The sequence below is a fragment of the Marmota flaviventris genome, chromosome 2 (genome assembly GCF_047511675.1).
Source record: "Marmota flaviventris isolate mMarFla1 chromosome 2, mMarFla1.hap1, whole genome shotgun sequence".
In the NCBI taxonomy this organism is placed as follows: Eukaryota; Metazoa; Chordata; class Mammalia; order Rodentia; family Sciuridae; genus Marmota; species Marmota flaviventris.
Genome location: NC_092499.1, coordinates 122,560,173 through 122,580,129, shown reverse-complemented (window position 1 = coordinate 122,580,129; position 19,957 = coordinate 122,560,173). Strand labels below are relative to the sequence as shown.

At 34.5% G+C, this 19,957-nt stretch overlaps 1 protein-coding gene across 1 annotated transcript in view; it reads left to right on the top strand.

Moving 5' to 3' along the window:
• Positions 1–19,957, top strand: part of Ireb2 (iron responsive element binding protein 2) — a 51,065-nt gene that overhangs the window by 19,974 nt on the left and 11,134 nt on the right. Inside the window, exons 3-12 of the mRNA XM_027925914.2 lie at positions 1,101–1,266; positions 2,610–2,747; positions 3,594–3,812; positions 7,139–7,208; positions 7,707–7,890; positions 9,103–9,242; positions 13,472–13,643; positions 14,855–14,952; positions 16,844–16,960; positions 18,661–18,820. Of these exons, the coding sequence (XP_027781715.2) occupies positions 1,101–1,266; positions 2,610–2,747; positions 3,594–3,812; positions 7,139–7,208; positions 7,707–7,890; positions 9,103–9,242; positions 13,472–13,643; positions 14,855–14,952; positions 16,844–16,960; positions 18,661–18,820 (1,464 nt within the window). The remainder of the gene's footprint in view (positions 1–1,100; positions 1,267–2,609; positions 2,748–3,593; positions 3,813–7,138; positions 7,209–7,706; positions 7,891–9,102; positions 9,243–13,471; positions 13,644–14,854; positions 14,953–16,843; positions 16,961–18,660; positions 18,821–19,957) is intronic.

The following is a 19,957-nucleotide window of genomic DNA, read 5'->3' as shown; positions in this document are numbered from 1 at the left end:
GTGTGTGTATATATATATATATATATATATATATATATGGCACATATATATCAATATACATATGTATATATGTTTTTTAAAAAATTATTTTTCTATAGTAATTTTTTTTTCCCTGTACTGAGGATTGAACCCAGGGGCACTCTACCACTAAGCTACATCCTTGGCCCCTTTGATTTTTTGAGACAGAGTCTCACTATGTTGTGTATGCTGGCCTCAAACTTGAGGTCCTTCTGCATAACTGGGATTACAGGTGTAATCCTGGCAGTAGTAAATATTTTCAAATTGTATATTTAGTATATGTTATAATGTATATACATATATGTGTGTATATGTATATATTACACATATCTATATTTTTTAACCTTTTGTAAGGATAGGTAGAATGTGTTATAAACACAATTTTGCCCCACATTTTCTCTTAATAGTGTATTCTGGAGATCAATCCTTTAAACAGCTGCAGGATAATCTATTGTGTGGACAGCCACACTTCTGGTCCCAACCACTCACATTCATTCACTCTTCCTTTTAAATTCTAATTGTGTGGCCAAATCTGATGTGAGAATTTAATATGATTGAAAATTTAACAATACTGAATTCTCTATTATATCTTTAGACTGGTAATCAAGAGTGAATGAAAGTTTTCATAAAATGATTTTTTTCTCACCCGGCATCCTGATTTACTTTTAAACTTGGACTGCTTTTGATTTGAAGTATTTTAAATTTATTATAAACTTTCAGACTTTTTTTTTTCTGTAATAGGTATTTAATCTATATCTGGTGCTTTTCTTTTTTTTTTTCTTGTCTTTCCTGAAGAGGAAGTATTTATTTGTCATGATTATAGTGTGATATGCCCAAATCAATGTAAGTCTTACATGAAAATTTTTGTCTTTGCTTTTTCATGGCCTTGGACCTTGGGGTTATGCATAGGAAAGTCATAGTTAACATGAATGATATTAGATTCTATGTTTGTTAGACTAAAAAGTGAATTTTTAAATTGAGAAAACATTGCATTAATGTCTTTATCTTTTTGCTGTTGTAATTTTTACATTATATACATATGATTGTTCTCTTATTAATAGTAATATTTTCTCTTGAATCAGATGTTCTGCCTTACTCAATACGGGTTCTGTTGGAAGCTGCTGTACGAAATTGTGATGGCTTTTTAATGAAAAAAGAAGATGTTATGAACATTTTAGACTGGAAAACCAAACAAAACATTGTTGAAGTGCCCTTTTTCCCTGCCCGTGTTCTTCTTCAAGATTTTACGTGAGTCATTGGTTCATTTTATGTGAATGAATTTTTAGAATGTTCCCTTTTAAAATTCAGATTTCCTGATGTATGGATTTATTTTTAATTATGAAGTTTATAAAAGTTTCCCTTTCCAAGCTGAAGCCATGTAATAAAAATCAGGCACATATTTCTCATGCCATTTATTCCAAAACTGCTTTTCCTTAACTACCTGCTTGTCATCTCTATGTAGCTAGTAGGTTTCTCAAACTTAACATATCCAGAACTTGATTTCTTGACTGTCCATATCACCTATCCCTTTCTACATCTTCTCTCTCGTAGTAAATGCTACCATAGACTCCCAGTTTTTTTAGGCTTCTAATCTAGGATTAGCTCTGATTCCTCTCCTTCCTTGCACCCTATTACCAGTCTTGTCAGCAAATTCTGTCATCGCTACCTTAAAATATATCCTGTGTCCAAATATTTTCTACCTCTCCATCACTGTTATCCTGGTTCTAGCCCCATTTTCTTTTACCTGGACTACTAGTACTGTAGTCTCTTACCTGGTATACTTGCCCCCACACTTGCAGCCTGTAGTTGGTTCTTTACATGGTATATGGAGTGACTTCATTAAAAATGTTAATCAGATTATGTCATTCCTCCAGGTACCACTTGATTTCCATCACACTTAGAATAAAATCTGATGTCTTTAGCCTGAAAGACCTTGCATGGTCTGAGGTGTCCCAAGAATTATTTATTGGAATAATGTACCTGGAGCTAAATTTCAAAGGGCACCTAGGATTTTGCTAGAGCATCCCCTTTGTCCACCCACCTAAGTCTGATCTGTGTTACCTCACATATGCTTCTATTCTGTAATCATTGCTTTTTCTTCCCTATTAATTCTTTAAGAGCCAAAACTATTATTTGACCTCATTCTTATGATATCTATTACAGTGAAGGCATTTAGTACATGCTTGTTACATAGTTGCCTGGATATTATGGATGGATGAATATAAGCAAAAGTTATTGGGGGGGGCAGTTATTGTGGATAGCTTTGAGATTATAAGAGGGAACCACAGGACAAAGGGGCTAGAGCTAGGGAAAAGGGAGGGGCTGTCAAAAAATTGGAGGAAGAATTCCACAGGCACCTCCAAAAATCATCTCTTCTCTTATTTTTCAAATTCTCAGATAATAATGTTAATTCTCATTAAACCAGGGGACAGCTAAATTGGATAATGAGTATATTTTCAAAAATAAATACTAATAAAGGATACTTTTTAAAAATAAAAATGAATAAGTACATGTTAATTATTATTAAACTTTTTATTTAAAAAAATTAGAATTGTAATTTGATATTCTTCTTCTTTTTTTTTTTTTTTAAGTGGAATACCAGCAATGGTGGATTTTGCTGCTATGAGGGAGGCAGTGAAAACTCTTGGAGGTGATCCTAAAAAAGTCCATCCTGCCTGTCCGACAGATCTCACAGTTGACCATTCTTTACAAATTGACTTCAGTAAATGGTACTTTAATACAGATATTTATAATGACAGTCATGCAAGTTTTGTGGAAGTATAAAATATCTGGGAAGGCAATTTATGCCAGAGTAAAGCATGCTTCATTTAGTATTGACTAGTATATTAAAGGAAAACTTGTGGAAAGTTTATGAATTGGTGAAATTTTCTGTACTCATAGTTTAGAACTATTTTCATGTTTGTGTATTTTTGCTGCCATATTTGATAAAAATATACAAGCTTATAACCATCTTTTTTTTTTTTTTGAGTGAACATCTGAATTAAGTTTTCACTTTTTGTTTTTTAACCTATTTACCTTTCAGAGAGAATCTAAAGATTTGTCTTTAATTGGTGATTAAAAGCATTGAGCTTACTAAAGCTCTTTCTTTCCACTGAAATAAGTGGAATATTTACATAATATTTATAAGGCTCCTTTGACCAAGGGCAAACAAGAAACCATATTTCTGTTCTCATGCATTAGTCTTTTACATTCCTTGCAGTAGCAGTATAATATTGCAATTTATTATAACCCGTGAGAGTTTTTACACTCTATTATTAAAACTATTGGCTCTGTGCTTCTCAGTTGTTAAAAAGAACTATATTGGCACTTGCTAGCAAGTTATTTAAATTGGTATATATAAAAATGACTATATGGGGCACTTAGAATTAGTTTTTATCTCCATAAATATAAATTATAAATGAAAACAATTTATCTGAAATTTGCTTTTAAAACTTGAGTTAAACAATAAGTGTTAGCCTTCAAACATCATTCATTTACTTCAGATAGCATGCACTTTTTGAAGAGCTAAATTTCTGTTACTTCTAAATGGTTTTGTTTCCTTTTGGGGATAATAGTGCAATACAGAATGCGCCAAATCCTGGAGGTGGTGACCTACAGAAAATAGGAAAGCTTTCTCCACTTAAAGTGCAGCCTAAGAAGCTTCCCTGCAGAGGCCAGACTACCTGCCGAGGATCCTGCGATTCTGGAGAACTAGGCCGAAACTCAGGAACATTTTCTTCACAGATTGAGAATACACCCATCCTATGTCCTTTTCATTTGCAACCAGTGCCTGAGTATGAGAATGTTTTTGTTAATATTTATTACTGCCAGTTAATTTTTATTAATAATAATAAATATTGTTAACATTTTTTAGTGCTAGTTATTTTTCAGTTAAGGAAATCACTTTTATTTTCCCACCCAATTGCTGTTATATTGTGTCTGCATTTATGTGCTGTATTTCATTTCTATTGTACTGAAAGAAGCAAAGTTTAAATTAAATTGTTAGTCTCTAGCTGGGTGTGGTAGTGCATTCCTGTAATCCCAGTGACTAGGGAGGCTGAGGCAGGAGGATCGCAAGTTCAAGGAGTTTAAATAATTTTGTAAGATCCTTGATAACTTAGCAAGACACTGTCTCAAAATAAAAAATAAAAGCCAGGTGTGGTGGCCCATGCCTGTCATCCCACTGGCTCAGGAGGTTGAGACAGGAGGTCACAAGTTTGAAGCCCGACTTAACAATTTAGTGAGGGCCTAAAGCAACATAGACCCTGTCTCTAAATAAAATATTAAAAAGGGCTGGGGATATGGCTTAGTGATTAAGTGCCCCTGGGTCCAATCCTGAGTAACCCTCATCCCTCACCCCCCACCCCATCAAAAAATTTTTTTTTCCTGTCCTGGGGATTGAACCTAGGATCCTACAGTATACAAGCATTCTACTACTGAGCTATATCCTCAACACAGGAAGTGACTCCTCAGGAGGTTGAGACAGGAGGTCACAAATTTGAAGCCAGATTGAGCAATTTAGTCAGGGCCAAAAGCAACTTAGACCCTGTCTCTAAATAAAATATAAAAAAGGGCTGGGAATGTGGCTCAGTGGTTAAGCGTCCCTGGGTTCAATCACCAGTACCAAAAAAATAATAATAATAAGATTCAGCCATTTAGCCATGAATTTGTGTGTCTGTGTGCACATGCGAGTGCTAGAAATTAGATAGGGAAATGCTCTACCACTGAGCTATATCCCCAGCCCTATGTATCACTTTTCTGACTAATGTAGATAGAAAATGGGATCTCATTTTAAACTGAATTTCTTATATTAATGAATTTGTACCATTGATATGTTCATTCATCATTCGTATCTTTTTTATGAATCCTCTATATTTAGCCCCCCCACACACAGAGGATTTCAGGGTTTTTTTTTCATGCTGCATCCAGAGTTTTATATTAGAATATGACTATTATCACATATGTTATAAACCTAATGAGCCCTTTTAGGGAAATATTTTCCTGTATGGTATCATTGAAAGTAGTAAACATGCCTAGAAAAGAATCCTGTTCTTAGGATTTAGTTAGTTTCCTAATAATTTTTCAAAATAAGAAGTTCTTTGAGTTGAATTTTTATGTACTAAAAAGTTTCCAAATTTTTATTCTTAGTTTTAAGAGAGAGTTCTACTGTTTATCCCATTATTAATAGGCTATCAGAATTTTTTTAATTTAGTAAAAAATTATACTTCCTGTTTTTAAAAAAAATAACATTTGGAATAACTAAGAAAAATGTCCACTCACACATATTTTAAGTGCCAAATAATATATTAGTTTGTTTGCCCCTGAATTGGATTCTTCAAGTTCTATCCAGTTCAAAAATTTTGGGTTCAACATTTTTATAAAGCCTCAGGTTATAGTGATTTCATGTGCTCTTCCTAAGAAGTCACTATAATCTATGAGTCCTTCCCTATGAAATTATGGTAGTTTTATGTAATCACTCTTTATTCCTGCTACTTACTTGCCCTGATTGTTAAGATCATGTTGACTTTTAAGATTAATGCCAGGGCTGGCGTGTGGCTCAGGGGTATAGCACTTGCCTAGCCCATGTGAGGCCCTGGGTTTGATCTTCAGCACTTCATAAAAATAAATAAAAAGGTATTGTGTCCATCTACAACTTAAAAAAAAAAGATTAATGCTACATATATAGAAGTTAACTTTCTGAAAAGGAAGATTTATTGATTGAAAATCATTGGTTTTTTGTTTGTTTTGTTGGTGCCAGGGATTGAACCCAGGCTCTGATGCATATTAGGCAAGCATTCTGCTACTGAGCTATATCCCCAGACCTTACTAAAAATCTAACCAGGTGTATCATTTTCCCTCAATTTTGACTCTAAATTGCAAAGTATTATATAGTAGTGGCTGGGTGTGTGGAAATAGTAACTCTTTTGTGTTTTTTTATGCATCAGTGAAGTATTAATTATAGGTTCAACTAAGAAATTGAAGGGTAAAAGGTGAGAATTTAACATTTAGCACTTGAAACCACTTCTCAGTTTGAATTGAGGTTACGAGCTAATAAATGTTTTTATGGCACTTTGTTCCATAGTGCTGTGGAAAGGTGAAATACTTGGAGTAGCCCTAGAAAGCTGTGTTCCCCGAGGTCCTAAGAAAAATCTTAAGATGTAGTGTAGCTTCAGTGATCACTCAGCCACGAATTATTAAAATAATCTTTGCAAAAAAAAAAAGTTGACAACTATGGGGCTGGGGTTTTGGCTTAGCGGTAGAGAGTTCAACTAGCATGTGCGAGGTGCTGGGTTTGATCCTCAGCACCACATAAAAATAAACAAATGGAGTAAGGGTATTGTGCCCAACTGTAACTTAAAAAAATACATGTTTTTTTTAAAAAGTTGACAATTAAACAACTCTTTATCATCTGGATCCTGGAGGACATGTATAATTTAAATTATATTGGTATTCTAGTTAACAATTAGCAGCTGATGATCAAAATAAACAAAGCAGCTTGAAATCTTTTAAAATCTATTAGATAAAAACACTTTGCTAAACATTACTACAATTACTCAGAGGTAAATTTTTTTTTGTCTTTTAGTTTAAATAACTTGTGTAAACTGTATTTATAATACATGTACATTAAATTGCTACTGAAGAATAGAGCCTTTCATTTTGGATGAGATGAATAAAAGGTTTTTTCTGAAAGCTCTATTTTAAACTATGAAATGATGTTCAGGTGTTGTCATTGTCAACATTTATCTCCCGATTTAACTGGCACAAGAGCCAGGTAGGTGAGAATGTTTGTGTTTATTGTTGAGTAAGCTACTACCCTTCTGTTTGATTGCATTGGAAAACCCAGCAGTGCTTTCTGTTTTATTTTTATTATGATCTAGACAAGTCTCTCATAATAATGTATTTTAAGTATAGTTTTAAACACTTGACTCCTTTCTATAGCTGTCTAGTGTGTTAGGTAAAGCAGAACTTTGTTGAGAAGAAATTTTGAGAAGTCTAGTAAGTGGTTCTTCCATGGGTAATTTTTAATGTTTGCATAAGTATGCATAAGAATAAAGACTTAGAAACAAAGTAAGTCTTTCTTATAATATATGCACCTAATACCAGCTTTTCTTGCTTTTAGACCTGAAACAGTATTTAAAAATCAAGAAGTAGAATTTGGCAGAAATCGAGAGAGGCTTCAGTTTTTCAAGGTATAAATGATTTGAAGAAGTTTTTGTGTTGACATTTATAAAATATTGATAAGTACAATTTTTATATGTGGGCTAGTGGTTTTAAAAGATTTTATGGTACTAGAATTGTTTTGTTCCTACCAAAACAATAAAATTGTAAAATCCTATTGGATACCCCAGTATATTAAAATGAAGATGGAGCACTGGCTTGGGATTCCTTGTATATACCTTGGGCCTTCCCAAACCTTTTCCCTAAAATCTTTGGAACACAATTAAATACTACTATATATCTGGAATATTTGAACATTTTCTTTGACTTAATTTGGTTTTAATAATTTACAAAATGAATGTGTTTAGGTTCAGATTTTGCATATTTTTTTTTAATATGTACTGTAAACTTTGAATTGGCCTTGTTGAATATTGGTGAGCATATTTTAGTATCTATTTATATCTTGATTATGAATATAAGCTCATATGATATACTAATATTTGTATTTCTTGAATCTAAACAAAACATAGTGGAGTTCAAGAGTTTTTAAGAATGTGGCTGTCATCCCTCCTGGAACTGGAATGGCTCATCAAGTAAACTTAGAATATTTGTCGAGAGTGGTATTTGAAGAAAAGGATCTCCTTTTCCCAGACAGTGTAGTTGGCACAGATTCTCATATAACCATGGTGAATGGTTTGGGGATTCTTGGGTGGGGTAAGTAAATTACCAAATACATTTAATTTCCTTTTGGGAAGGGCTGTTAGTAACATTATCAAAGAACAAATAGCTGGTCTTCATAGCTTGAGGATCTGTTGTTTTTTTTTTTTTTTTTAATATCAATTATAGCAGCAGCAACAACAAAAACATCTAAATTCAGGGAGTTTATCAATTGTGTGGTAAAAAGAGGATTTGTGAAAAATTTGCACAGGGCCAGCACAGTACTACCATTTGGGAAGTAATTGCAGTGATGATGCTGAGGAGGTGAAGGGGCAGTGTGGCAATGTTGATGTAGCTAGACTTGTTAATCCTTATTTAAAGTTCTTCAGCAGCTTCTCCTGGTTGCCTTTATAAATCTAGATTCCTTAATGGCATTTTATTCAAGCCCTTCACAACCTGTTGCCCTTTTGACCATTCACCTGCACCCATCTTAGAGACTATTTATTTTATTTTTATTTTGGGGATACCAGGGTCACTCGACCACTGAACCACATCCCCAGCCCTATTTTGTTATTTTATTTAGAGACGGAGTTTCACTGAGCTGCTTAGCACCTTGCTTTTTTGCTGAGGCTAACTTTGAACTCATGATCCTCCTGCCCCAGCCTCCCAAACTGCTGGGATTACAGATGTGTGCCACCATACCCAGCTGTTTATTTTATGTTTTGAGACTAGTTATTTATTACCCTGAATGGGTTGTGCTGTTTCATACCTAATGACTTTGGTGACCACCCCTTTTATTGCTGAAATATGGCTACTATTAAATCTTACTTTAAGATTGAGCTCTGTTGTTTCCTGAAAGCCTTAACTCCTCTCACTGAATTAAGAATGTCCTACTCTGTACTTATTCTTTTATAGGGTGTTACAATGGTTGATTTTTTTTTTTTCTTTTTCATTAGATTGCTTTTCTTAACATTGACGGGATGGTATGAGTTGTATTCATATCTGTGCCTTGAGCATAGTACAGTGTGCATAGCATAAATACTAAATATTAAATTTAATATAAAGGCAAAAACATCACTTCTTTAAACCACATGCATGGAGTCATTTTTTTGAGACGGTCAAAGGTTCAAGTCCACAGTAACAGCAGTGTAGCAGTGTTCTGTAAAGTACTGTGTAAGTCAAGCTTGTGAAACACGTGGAGATTTAAATGTTACAGAGCAAACTTCATCTTTAAATATACTCTACTAATAAACCTATTCTTATCACTAGGAGTTGGAGGCATTGAAACAGAAGCCGTTATGCTTGGTTTGCCTGTTTCTCTTACTTTACCCGAGGTGGTTGGATGTGAGTTAACTGGATCATCCAACCCTTTTGTTACATCCATAGATGTTGTTCTTGGCATTACAAAGGTAAGTTAGAGTTGTAGCACGTTTATGACTTAGGGGACTTTATTTTTTCATAGGTGGAGGAGTCCCACAAGAGCAGAGATTTTGGTTAATCCCTCTAACCTTAGATTTTACATTATTAGCCACATCATGGTAGTTATCATTATAGTAATAAAAGCAGACATGTAACATTTAATCTGTAGTAGTAAGTACAAAAAATAGTCATTATTTATTTGACATACTATCTCATTTTGTCCTCATTATAAGACCAGGAAATAAATATGTTTTTATTTTAAATAAATACTATTTTATTATAAAGATTAACTCATTAATGATACAGATTAATGGGTTTCACTGTGACATTTCATACCTGCATATTATCATATTCACCTTCCCTTTTCCTCCCCTTTCTTCCTTTCTTCATCTACTAGTTGTTGAGATAGGTACTGTTATATCATCTTAATTCGAGAAAACTAAGACACATGAAGCTCACTTAACAAAGGTTCCTAAGGACAAAAGGGTTAAGTAGTAGAACAAGAATTCTGATCCAGGCAATCGAGTTCTCCAGTCCATGCTCTCAACCATTATTAATTATTGCCTCAATTAAATACTTCTTGACTACATGAATTTTTAAAATATCATATTTAGGAAAAGTCTGTCTGTATCCCCTTAATATTTAATTGAATTATTTGCCCTTCAGAAACCATTACTTTACTAGGTCATGTTTTCAAAAATAAGTCCTGTTACTGGGCTGGTGATATAGTCCTGTAATCCCACCATCTCAGGAGCCTGAGGCAAAAGAATACTAAGTTTGAGGCCAGCCTCAGCAATTTAACAATAATATGTCTCAAAATAAAATTCAAAAAGACTGGAGATGTAGCTCATGGGTAAAGTGCCCCTGGGTTCAATTCTTTTTTTTTTTTTTAATGTATTTATTCAAATTTCTGTTCGGTTTTTTTTTGTTGTTTTTTAATTGACTTTTTTTTAAATTTTTTTTATTTTTAAATTTTTATTGTTGGTTGTTCAAAACATTACATAGTTCTTGACATATCATATTTCACACTTTGATTCAAGTGGGTTTTGAACTCCCATTTTTACCCCGTATACAGATTGCAGAATCACATCGGTTACACATCCACTGATTTACATATTGCCAAACTAGTTTCTGTTGTATTCTGCTGCCTTTCCTATCCTCTACTATCCCCCCTCCCCTCCCCTCCCCTCTTCTCTCTACCCCATCTACTGTAATTCATTTCTCCCCCTTGTTTTTTTTTTCCCTTTCCTCTCACTTCCTCTTGTATGTAATTTTGTATAACAATGAGGGTCTCCTTCCATTTCCATGCAATTACCCTTCTCTCTCCCTTTCCTCCCACCTCTCGTCCCTGTTTAATGTTAATTTTCTTCTCATGCTCTCCCTCCCTACTCTGTTCTCAGTCGCTCTCCTTATATCAAAGAAGACATTTGGCATTTGTTTTTTAGGGATTGGCTAGCTTCACTTAGCATAATCTGCTCTAATGCCATCCATTTCCCTGCAAATTCCATGGTTCAATTCTTAGTAATCAAAGAAACTGGTTACTAAGAAACTGTTTCTTTGAACTTTTAAAATATTAGATGCATGATGCTTAAGAGTTTTAGTAAATAAGAAGTTGTAATTCTTCGACCTAAATTTCTAGATTTTACTAACTTATTAAGTCCCATTTTTTAAAAGTGATTACACCTGGAAAATGTTCCACATAAAATTCTAATATGGATCCCAGCTTCTTAGCATTTCTGGTTAAATTATTGAAGACTTTCAGGAAGCTCCACAGGGTGAGGAGATGATAATGCCTTCCTCTCAACATTTGGTATTGATCCTTCTTCTCTAATTAGGAAAAAAAAAATTGGCATCTTAAGGAAATGATTGATTCAGTGTAGGGTACCAAAGATCAAGATGTTAAATTGAGAATTGCAGGATTATTCCTAAAAGAAAAAAGGAATATCTTACTTTTAGAGAAATTAATTCTTCAGATATCTTGAAAATTAATGTTGTTTTTAGACCATCCTCTGGCTGTTTATTATCTGTGTGTCTGACATTTTAGCTTATTGTTAGAGAAATTTAATCTACTTTAATTTTTTGATTTACATTTTTTGATGTATTATATAGAATTTGTTAAGCTGGGATCCATATTAGAATTTGATGTGGAACATTTTCCAGGTGTAATCACTTTTAAAAAATAGGACTTAATAAGTTAGTGAAATCTAGAAATTTAGGTTGAAGAATTACAACTTCTTATTTACTAAAACTCTTAAGCATCATGCATCCAATATTTTAAAAAGCTCAGAGAAACAGTTTCTATACAATACATCAAAAAATGTAAATTTAATGTAAAATTTAAATTTAATCTATTTAATCTGTGTATGTTTACATTTATTGAATGTTATTTCTCTTTTTAGGTTCTGTTTTATTCATGATCTTTATAGAATTAATCATATCTATTTTTCTAAAATACATATTGTGATACCTAATTAATTTGACAAAGATAGCATTTGCCTTAGTATCTCTCTCTTATCAGTATTTCACTTAGATGTATAACAATAAATACAGAGGAACATCTTTCTTTGAGGGAGGTTTTTGTTTTGTTTTGTTTTTAAAGGCTCCCACCATACAGGAAGAGCTCCAAGGGAGGGAACTCTGGCTGTTCTTTGTTTTTTGTTGTTGTTGTTGTCATCGTTGTTTATGGACACACAATACCGTTATTTTTATTTATTTATTTTTATGCAGTGCTGAGGATTGAACCCAGTGCCTTCCACATGCTAGGCAAGTGCTCTACCACTGAACCACAACCCTGGCTCCCCCAGCCATTTTTATTTTTTATTTTGAGAAAGGGTCTTGCTAAGTTGTTGAGCCTGGCCTTGAATCTGCAATTCTGCTGCCTCAGCCTCCCAAGTCACTGGGATTACTGGTTTGTGCTACTGTGCCCAGCAAGTTTCTACATCTATTAAAAAAGCATCTGGATTAAGTGATCTTGAGTGCCTGTTAAATGTTAGGATTTAACATTCATAGGTTGAAGATTATTTCAGTCTTAGTCACCTCCCTAGACCCTGTTTCCCTGCCAGCCTGAGATCACTTTACAATTTTGAAAAGAATAGTTGTTTTGGTTACTTGGTACTAATGAAGAATGATTTTAGAAGGAATTAAGTTTGAAACCACATGTTAAATCCTATCAAAATGGAATATTTGGATCGGTAGTTGTAATTCAAAGAATTTTTGTAGCTAGTGTATAATTTTAACCTAAATATACAATCATTATTTTATTAAATCTAAGGTGCCTTCAGTGGCAAGAAGCACCTTTATTTTTTGTGCTTCTATAAAAGAAAAAAACACTTATGCCTGTAATTTCAGCTGTTTGGGAGGCTGAGGCAGAAAGATCTGAAGTTCAAGATCAGTCTGGGCAGGGCTGGGGATGTGGCTCAAGCGGTAGCTCACTCGCCTGGCATGTGTGCGGCCCGGATTCGATCCTCAGCACCATATACAAACAAAGATGTGTCCGCCAAAAACTAAAAAATAAATATTAAAATTCTCTCTCTCTCTCTCTAAAAAAAAGATCAGCCTGGGCAACTTTGCAAGACCCTGACTCAAAATAAAAAATGTCTGGAGAAGTAGCTAAGTGTAGAAGGTTTGCCTAGTATGTGTGACACCCTGGATTCAATACCAAGTACCACATAAAAAGGAAAGAATAAAGGCTCAACAGGCATACATTAGAGTCCATGTTATATCCAGATTTCAAAGGCATTTAATGTGAATTGTAGCCATCTTGAGTTTTAAGCCCTTTTGGCTGTGACTAACAATGGCATTGGTTTTTTGGGGTACTGAGGAGTGAATCCAGGCCTGCTTAACCACTGAGCCACATCCCCAGCCCTTTTTTGTATTTTTTTATTTGGAGACAGGATCTTGCCGAGTTGCTCGGGGTCTCACTAAGTTGTTGAGACTGGCTTTGGACTCAAGATCCTCCTGCCTCAGCCTCCTGAGCCGCTGGGATTACAAGTTTGTGCCTCCATGCCTGGCTGACATTGGACCATTTTTTAATCAATGGTCCAATTAAATCTTAAAATACCTAAAAACCAGAATGAGTTTGTTTCATATGAACATCAAGGGATCTGGTTCTTTCAATATCAATAGTATTGGTTAAATATTAGATTTTATAGTTTTCAGGAAATCCTTGCTAATCTTGCCATTTCTGATTTTTTTTGTGTGTTTGTATTCCTTTTTATAGCACCTCAGGCAAGTAGGAGTAGCTGGAAAGTTTGTTGAGTTTTTTGGAAGTGGAGTTTCACAATTATCGATCGTAGATCGAACTACAATAGCCAACATGTGTCCAGAATATGGTGCTATCCTCAGCTTTTTCCCTGTTGACAATGTGACATTAAAACATTTAGAACATACAGGTAAGAGTATATAAGAATGAACATGTTAGATTTCCACTGTATCTTTCTGATAATATTTATATTATTTAATATTTTATATTTAATATTTCTAAAATCGTCTTGAAACAGTGTCTTTTTAACTGTATCATATGTCTATAAGAGTGTTCCGTCCTTAAAAACTAGCCCCCATGATCCATTGACAGCAACTTAAAGGAATTATTCAAACCACTAATTCTCATGTTTCCCCCATGATAATGGATTCCACAGGGATCAGATATTTCACTTTAATGGAAGCCAGGCTTGAGCATATTCACAGCTATTTCATTCTGTAGGCAGAGTAGAAGAGCCACCAGACAAGCGTTTGGGACAGAGTTCTTTCCAGAGAATAGGAAGCACCAGTTTTGCCAAAAGCAACACATAGGGTTACAGGTTCCAAATCTCTTGACTATTCACAACCAGAATATATTGATATTTCATAAGGCTTCTATTCTTTAAAAAGTAGATCTCTTCTTATTTTTCCTTTTATGAGGAAATTATTGCTGAGCTACTTATCTTTAATCGAAGATATGTTTGATTAGAGGGGGATATATACTATATTCTTGAGTTTGAGGGCACATTATTATACATGAGTGAATCAAATGGCAAAGTGAATGACAAACTATATGATATCTTAGCAGGAATGTTCCCTGTAAAATGCAAAACTTTCTCATATCTGGAATTTGGTTGGTAGAAGAACTTCAAGAGAGAAGTGATTAGAGGTGCCTCATTACTTTATATTAATCTGAATTAAGATGTTAGTCATATTTTGTTGTGTATAGCAAATTGCCCTAAAATTCAGTTGCTTAAACTAATAATAATAATTTATTGCCTTACACTTTCAGTAGATCAGTAATTCAGACAGGGCATAGTGAAAGAGCTTTTCTCTGCTTCATATCTGGGGCTTGAACTATGAGATTTGAAAGCTAGGGCCTAGAGTCCTGAAGGCCTGTTTTCTCACACATCTAACAATGAATGGTTGTGTGTTGGGGACTAAGCCAGAGCTTTCAGATGTGCCTACATGTGCCTCTGTGGTATCTTCATATAATCTGGGCTTTCTCAAATGTGGCTTCTCAGAGGTAAAAACAAGAGAAGTGTTACACTGTGTTTGTTTCTTGCTTGCCATTGGAATTTCACATCCTTACTCTTTAAGATTGATTTCCTTACTAGATTTTGTTCTTGTTTCTTCCATTTAGGTTTTGACAAAGCCAAACTCAAGTCAATGGAGACGTACCTTAAAGCTGTGAAATTGTTTCAAAATGACCAGAATTCTTCAGAACCTGAATATTCCCAGGTATATGCAGATAACTCACCCAGTCATTATTAGAAGCATAAATTGTGGTACCTGGCCACTCTGGTTCAGGTCCTAGCTCTAAAACTTATTAGCTGAACAACCATGGACAATTTATTTAGCCTTTTTGTCTCTGTTACCTAATCTCTAAAATATGATGTCTAGCTCATAGAATTTTAATAATTTTCCGTAGATTTTCTATTGCTGGTTTATGACTGACTATTCCTTTGTTATAGAGGAACATTGTTATATGGTCCTAAATGTTAGTTTTAAAGCTATCTTAAAATCTAAGCAAGTATTATCTGTTTAAATACATAGAGTTCATATTCAGAAATAAAACTTATTAAAATTTATTTCTAAAGAGTGAATTAAGGAGACTGGGATTGTAACTCAGTTGTAGCTCACTTATGCCTAGCGTAAGTGAGGTCCTAGGCTCAATCTAGTAATTCAAAATAAAAATAGAGTGTATTGAGGATCTCTAAAGAGTTGGTGTTATCAAGCATTTTGTTGACTGTTAAGCTTTTTAAACAGGAAAATCCATTTTCTTAGCTTTATTTATCTTAGCATGTCCCCACCCAATATGAACTCTTAATATGTATACTTCTTTGTAGGGCTTTCCATTAGAATACAAATAAATAAGCTCCACAAGGACAGGAACTTTGGTATTGTTTTCTCAGCTTCTAGAATAGTGCTTGGCATAGTAAATATTCTTTTGTGGGGTAAAGGGGCGGGGTGCTGGGATTGAACTCAGAGGAACTCAACCACTAAGCCATATCCCTGGCTCTTTTTAAAAATTTTTATTTAGAGACAGGGTCTTACTGAGTTACTAAGCAACTAACCATTGCTGAGGCTGACTTTGAACTCACGATCCTCCTTCCTCAGCCTTCCAAGCCGCTGAGACTACAGGCGTGTGCCACCACACTGGGCTAGTATACATTGGAATTGAATTTGTGTTAACTTCTCTGATTATTTTCTGATTTTCTTGACCTATGTTGAATCTAGTGTTTTGTCCACATTTAAAAAAAAAAATGGAAAGAATAAGAAAAATTAAATGGAAAACCTGGGACGGTAGAATAAAATGGGAAAAATATGGCAATTAAAAAAACTGACCAGGGGCTGTTGCTGTGGCTCAGTGGTAGAGTACTTGTCTTATACACTGATACTAGGTATTTAACCCAGGGAATTTTACCACTGACCTATAGTTCTAGCTCTTTTATTTTGAGATAGGGCCTCATTAAGTTGCTGAGGCTGGCCTCAAACTTGTAAACCTCCTGCCACAGCCTCCTGAGTTGCTGAGTTTATAGGTGTGCACCACCACACCTAACCCCAATAATGATTTTTTAACCAAAGAATAAAAGAAAGACCCTTTGAAACCAGGTGGCGAAAACCCTCTTCTCTGCTGTGTATTCCTACAGCACCCTTTATTGACAAATTTTACCTCATGGAAGCTGATAGAGGAGAAATGTGTTAATAAGCATTACCTACCTCCATGATCTCAGAACAAACCAAGTGTGAATTTAGAGTTCTGAGGCAGTATGGGATAGCTGGCATGGGCTTCTACTTTATCATCAGGCATATGTTACAACAGTGTTTATGTATGAGGAGAGAAAACATTTGGAGTCCCACAGATTTCATGTAGATTACATAATTTGGTGTTGTGGGAGTTTGATTTGCACTGATCTGCTTAATCTTATCAAGTTATGTTTCACAAATTTAAAAAAGTTTGTCTTAAAGTCTTTATTTCTAGGGGAATGTTTCACCACTAAAGTAAATTATGTTAAATGATAAATGAATGTGAATGTACTCATTCTGCTTCAGAAAGTAATGCTTGAATTGGAATCTGTACTTAGGATTTCTTCTCCTAATTCCTTCTCTTCCTCTTTTGTTTTCCAAGGTGATCCAGATTAATCTGAATTCAATAGTTCCATCTGTCAGTGGTCCAAAAAGACCTCAGGATAGAGTTGCTGTGACAGACATGAAAAGTGATTTTCAAGCTTGCTTAAATGAAAAGGTAAATTACTTAATTGTTGTTATATCCATCAACATTCTTTGTGCTAAGCAGTAAAGAACCAACAAGTTTATGGGATTGATCCATAAAATCACTCTTCTGCTATATTTGTTATATATATATTATGGCCCATATCAGCAGCACTCTATTTTTCTTTCTGTCCATTGTGCAGGTCTTATTTCATGAGCTTATTCCTGGTTCCACTGTGAGGATCAGAGGCTATTTAAATTAAATTTTAAGTTAGTTAAAATTTAATGAACTTTAAAGTTGATTTTCCTAGTCACAATAGTCTCATTTCAAGTGCTAAATAGCTGCATGTGGCTGCGGCTCTTGGCTTGAACTGTACAGATACTGAATATGTACATCATCAGAGAAAGTTTATTAAACTGTACTGTTCAAGAATTTTGTGACTTCCCAGACTAGGATAACATCACTATACTGTGACATTACTCACATAAAATCTGATAAAATATAACTGAATAACAATTGACTCCTTTGGCTTTGCGGGGGGGGGGGGGGGGCGGGTTGTATTTTCTGAGAATCATGGTGTTAGTCTGGTTTTCTCTGTTCTATTACAAGAACTATGAGTTGGTTTTCTTTTCAGAGACTCTTTTTTTTTTCTTCTTTCCTTTTTATGGTACTGGGGATCAAACCTAGGGATGGTCTGCCACTGAGCTACATCCCTCAGTCTTTTTATATTTTATATTGAGACAGGGTCTCAGTTGCTAAAACTGGCCTCAAACTTGGGATCCTCCTGCCCCATCCTACCAAATAGCTGGGATTACAGGTATGGAGCACTGTGGCCAGCTTCAGAGCCTTTCTCTTTATGATTTCTTCACTTTTTATTTGGAAAATGTTAAACTTGTACAGAAATAAAATAGTGTAATGAGTTACTGTGTGTGTGTCACCCACCTTTAACAATTACTGGCTCATAGCCAATCTTGTTTCATCTCTTGCACTCATACACAGGGTCATTTTAGAGCAGATCTTCAGAATAGAAAGAATTTGTACCATTTCTTGAGAATTACTATAAGAAAGAATGAATAGACAAAAACAAAGCCAATTAAGATCTGGATTTTGGCTGGTGTGGTGGTGGATGCCTGTAATCCCATCGGCTGGGGAGGCTGAGGTAGGAGGATCACAAGTTCAAAGTCAGCCTCAGCAATTTAGCAAGCCCTAAGCAACTTACTGAGACCCAGTCTCTAAATAAAATACAAAAAAAAGGACTGGGGATGTGGCCCAGTGGTTAAATGCCCCTGGGCTCAATCCCCAGTTTAAAAAAAAAAAAAAATCTGGGTTCTGGGTAGTTGGATGGATTCGTTTAGTAGATAAGTTTTTTTATTTTATTTAATTTTTTAAAATTTCTTTAGTTGTCCTTGGACCTTTTTAATTAATTTGTTTATTTATATGCAGTGCTAAGAGTCACATCCAGTGCCTCACACATGCTACACAAGTGCTCTACCACTGAGCTACAATCCAAGCTCAGTTTTTGCTTATAAAAACCACCAAATTTGTATCATGATTATTCAAATCACACTTCAGCTGAATTATAACTACTGAATGTTATGGACTCTCAGTGTCAGTTATAAATAGAACTTTGAATGTTAAATCATCAGATGTCAAGTGTCTGTACTTTCTGCCAATCTTTTTTTTCTATACAAATCCATTATATTTAGCTTATATTTATGTGCAAATCCATATAGGTTGGATTTAAAGGCTTCCAAATTGCAGCTGAAAAACAAAATGATACCGTCTCTATTCATTATGAAGGAAGTGAATATAAGCTGTCTCATGGATCAGTGGTTATTGCTGCAGTAATCAGTTGTACCAATAATTGCAATCCATCTGTCATGCTTGCTGCAGGTAGGTTGTGGTTTATAACCATGTTTTCTTGTCCTAAAATTGTTTTTTGTTTTTCTGTTGTAGTCATGGATATCAGTCTCTGTTTGATATTGAGAGTTTCTCAGATCTTAATTAGGTCCTAAGGAGCCTGAGTTTGATTTATACTGTTAATTTTGTTTTATTATAGAAAGGTAATTTTAACTTACTGATCTATTAGTTGTAGTCACAGGTCTGTTTCTTCAGTTAATTTAGAAGTATAATTGGTGTTTCTTGGTTTTCTACAAGAATTTTATTATCCCAGTAAGGAGGATTCCATTGAGAGTTATAAAGGAAGTAAAAGATTATTGACAAGGATTGTAAATGAAATCAATTTGTATATACATTGGAACAGTTCTTTAGTTGTATAAAACCATGTAGAGTAAATATTAAATTACCCTGACTTTATTATGACAGTATTTAAACATGTCTCATTTAGCTGGGTATGGTGGCACAAAACTAATGCCTGCAATTTGGAAGGCTGAGGCAGAAGAATCCAAGTTCAAGGCCATTCTCAGCAATGTAATGAGACCCTCAGCAACTTAGTAAGACCTGTCTCACAATAAAAAATAAAAAGGGTTGGGGATGTAGCTTAGTGTAAAGCATTCCTGGGTTCGGTCTCCAATACTAAAAACAAAAAGCAATAACAAAAAAAGGTTCATTTTAGGTGGAGGCAGTAGCACATGCCTGTAATCCCAGCAATTCAGGAGGTGGCAAGAGGATTGCATGATTGAAGCCAGCCTCAACAACTTAGCAAGACCCTATCTCGAAATTAATAACTTTTTAAAAAGCTGGGGACATAGCTTAGTAGTAAAGTGTCCCCAGATTTAATCCCCACTTGTTAAAACAACAAAAGATTTTATTTACTCATACCTCTTATATGTATATATCCTTTTATTTTTGTTTGTGTGCATGATACTGTGGTGTTAACCCATAGCTTAATAATTTACAATATAACAGCTAGTATATCTATTATAACTTATCATTTGTTTTAAATGAGCAAGTCAGTAGAATAAAATGAACAAAGTAGTGACAATAAATATGAATTTGTTTGGGTTTTTACTCCAAATAGAATTTGAGTCTAATCGGCTAATTAAATTCTTTCTTGCTTCCTACTCTAAT